Source organism: Phaethon lepturus, unplaced genomic scaffold, assembly GCF_000687285.1.
Source record: "Phaethon lepturus isolate BGI_N335 unplaced genomic scaffold, ASM68728v1 scaffold1863, whole genome shotgun sequence".
Classification (NCBI taxonomy): domain Eukaryota; kingdom Metazoa; phylum Chordata; class Aves; order Phaethontiformes; family Phaethontidae; genus Phaethon; species Phaethon lepturus.
Genome location: NW_010531065.1, coordinates 2536 through 5960, shown reverse-complemented (window position 1 = coordinate 5960; position 3425 = coordinate 2536). Strand labels below are relative to the sequence as shown.

Genomic DNA, 3425 nt, shown 5'->3' with positions numbered 1-3425 from the left:
AATGAATAGAAATGACAGCAATCTGATCTAGTTGAAGATGTCCCTGCTCATTGCAGGGGGGGTTGAACTAGATGACCTTTAAAGGTCCCTTCCAACCCGAACTATTCTATGATTCTATGATTTTCATCAGTCTAACAGCAAGGAAAAAGACAGCATACTTACTCTACATATTCGGGGGAAAAAATCAAAATATATGTGTTTGGCACAGAAGCCTGGAAAGCATTTATTTTGAGGACTTGATGTATTTCTAGGGCCTTCAGTTTAGATAACACTACACAGAAGAAATATAAAGCTGCTAAACTGAAAAAAAATATTCAATTTTTATTAGAATTCATGACCCCTTATCTCAAGCATCAACACAACAGCTGATGCTGTCACAACTGAGATCCTTTCATGAGGGATTTGACACAATAGGGATTACTGGCAGACAAAGATAATTCCTCTAGGAAGGCTGGCACAAAAGAAAGAGAAAAAAAGTAGGAAATAAGAAAAGACACCCCCACACACATATACGGTCTTTAAGACAGAGGTGAACTTCTTCCAGACTTGTGGGAGAAAGGCTAAGCAAAACCTAATGAGTGAAACTAAACAACCCTGGAACAGTAGAGGTTGTTGATGTTCATATCATCAGGAGGGCACAGCAAATTAAGATGGACTAGCTGTGACACTGAAATTATAATTATAGACTAATGTTCGTAACTTGACACAACACATCACACTGAATCCAGACTAGTACGGGAATGGCTGAAGATACTGATAGCCCAAGTGCTTCATCTCTTTTAAAGAATGAGTGAGAAGAATCTGCAGGTATCCTTTCAAAAACTCTGTTTATACATAGAGATACATTCTACAAGTAAGTATACTTTCTCTATAACTTGGGGGATGGAGGAGGAGAAGGGCATACTCTTATTTCTCTCCTTGGAGAATGCTGATCCAAAAATCCCCATAATTTTTTCAAAAAGCATACACTCTTAGATGATCTTCATCTAAACCTCATCTATTGTAAAAAATTTGACATAAAATCTTTTTCTAAAACTATATTTTCAATTATTTTCCTAGTTAAGTATTTTGTGTTTGAGTCATAAGACACTCCAACACAATGATGTAAGACTGTTTTTGCACAGAACTGTTTTTTTGTTAACAGAATCTTTGCAGAGCTGTTGAAGTTTGGGGTTTTTTTTAAAACCAAACACTGGGCAGAAGCCAGAACTCTCTCTCTGCAGAAAGACTGACAAGTGGAAGTCCTCTACACTGAATGACAGTAGTGTAATCTATAACTTTTTCCAATACATTAGTGAGTGATTGCCCTTGTTTACTATAGTCCACCCTTCCCAAACTATAATCTATAACGAGATATATATACTATATATATCCCTTATACTGATATATAAGTGACCCTTATACTATAATCTAAAACGAGAAAACTTAACCACACCTCATCCCTAAAACAATGGGCTTATGAACATTTTTATGCTTCTTACAGGCAAGCAAAAAAACCCAATCGACCAACCAAACAAAAAAACCCAAGAGATTTTGTATCTACTTCTAAATATCAGAAAGGCAGGGACTAACTGATGGTGGAGATAGCTGAAGAGCAATCATGCAGTTGTAGACACTTTCTCTGGCAGCAAAACCAGCTGATGAGGACCTCACCCCAATATTCTTCACAGCAGTTCATTACCATTCAACTGTGCAAGTTAGACTGTTCTAAGTCCACAAACTTTAATCAAACAGCTGAGAGGTAGGAGTTTAAAAAAATCAAAATCTGGTGCGCAGGAGAGGAGAACATATCAGAAAATATTTGAGTAACTATTCTCCCAAATAACTAAAATTTAATGTTCCATTAACATGGAGGCAGGACTCACTTTAAAAGGCTGATCAATTGGTTAGTTTCAATCTTGTTTTTCCCCAACCGGAAAATGAGAAATTATTAATCTGAAATAGCTGTTCTCAAAATTTATTCATGACAACTGTCGCCAAAGTATGACTATTTCCGTAACAAGAAACTTAAAAACTGATGCAACAGTTAGGGCATATTTTCATTGCTACTTGTGGTATAGCTCAGCTACATAAGTTAACTATGGTACACATTTTAGCACCTCAAATGAAATAACACGTGTGCTAAGATCACAGGAGCAGCCATTTCAGGTTTTTTTGCAGTGAATAATCCTGCCAAGGTTGAATCCAGTGAGATTATCTTGTGGCAAATCTAAACCGCCTGATTTTCAAAATAACTCCATATGGGTTTTTATGGGTTTTTTTCCCCGTTTCTTAACTACTTCCAGACAACCTATACAGCTTCATTATCACTGCAGACAGACACGTCAATACTACAGGATTGCCCAGTCTGCAGTACCAGTGCAGCTGAGGCTGTTATACAGAAAAGATGAGAAATACTTGTGCTGAAAAGGTAGGTATTCTTCTTGCAATATCAGCCAGCTATTTGTTATGACTGATAAGTTAAGACCAATTTCATTGAAGGATTGTGTGACACACATTTTAGACATTGTAATTTAATTTCTTTCTAATTTTTCTGGGAAAAAAGGGATAAAGATGTTGTTCTCCATGTACTCTGTCCAATAGTTAGAGGACACTTTCTTTACCAATCTAATTAACTCAAGCAGAAATATTTTAATTCTCATTAGTGACCTTAAGCTCAGTGTTCTGCTTTTTCAAGGCTTCCACGGTGTAGGAAATTTCTTTCCATGACTCAAGCTTAGCTTTTGCTTGTTCAAGAACCTGCTCAGCTTCTTGTTTAGCTTCTAGCCACTGTGTTGAATCCTTTAACATCTCATGAAGCTGCTGTCTCCGGCTTTGGAGGTGTCCATGCACTTCATCCCACTGGCTCTGTATCTTTTCAACTGGTGAAACACAAAGGAAAAACAAAAGCTGAATCACTTAAAAGACTTTTATTTATATATTTTTTTTTTCAAGAGAGTAAAAGATAATGTTTAAATCTTTCTAGAACTGATTATATTGGAGAGCTCTTGCACTTTTAAGCTGCAATTGCAATTGAGTTTAGTTTAAGAGAGGAGAACAGGTAAACTGTTCTGGGCTACACAGTACGACACTAAAGTACACAGCATGTGTTTCGATGCATATGCAGCCAGAAATGCCAGGTTCATGCCTCAAAAAGCATTATGAAACAGGATCACGTTTGAGAAAAAGCATCAGCAATAATGTTTTATTCTTACCAAAACAACACAAAGTTTAATATTTTCTGAAGAACAAGTCCTTTAGGGACTTCAATAATATTAGTTAAAGATTTATTGCCTGATATAATTAATGGCTATACTTTCTTATTTCATTAAGGAAAATGTTAGCAGACTGCAAAGGTTAAAGAACTTTCTCACGTTCATGTTAATTATAAAATAATTATTAGCTTTATCCACTTTTTGAAAGAAATGTGATTCCTGGAAACTTAA

General features: G+C 36.0%; 1 protein-coding gene across 1 annotated transcript in view; it reads right to left on the bottom strand.

Moving 5' to 3' along the window:
• Positions 1-2861, bottom strand: part of LOC104618746 (dystrophin-like) — a gene marked incomplete at both ends in the record, with an annotated part of 177047 nt that extends 174186 nt beyond the window's left edge. The window contains one exon of the mRNA XM_010284423.1: positions 2650-2861. Coding sequence (XP_010282725.1) covers positions 2650-2861 — 212 coding nt within the window. The remainder of the gene's footprint in view (positions 1-2649) is intronic.
• Between the last annotated feature and the right edge of the window lie 564 nt (positions 2862-3425).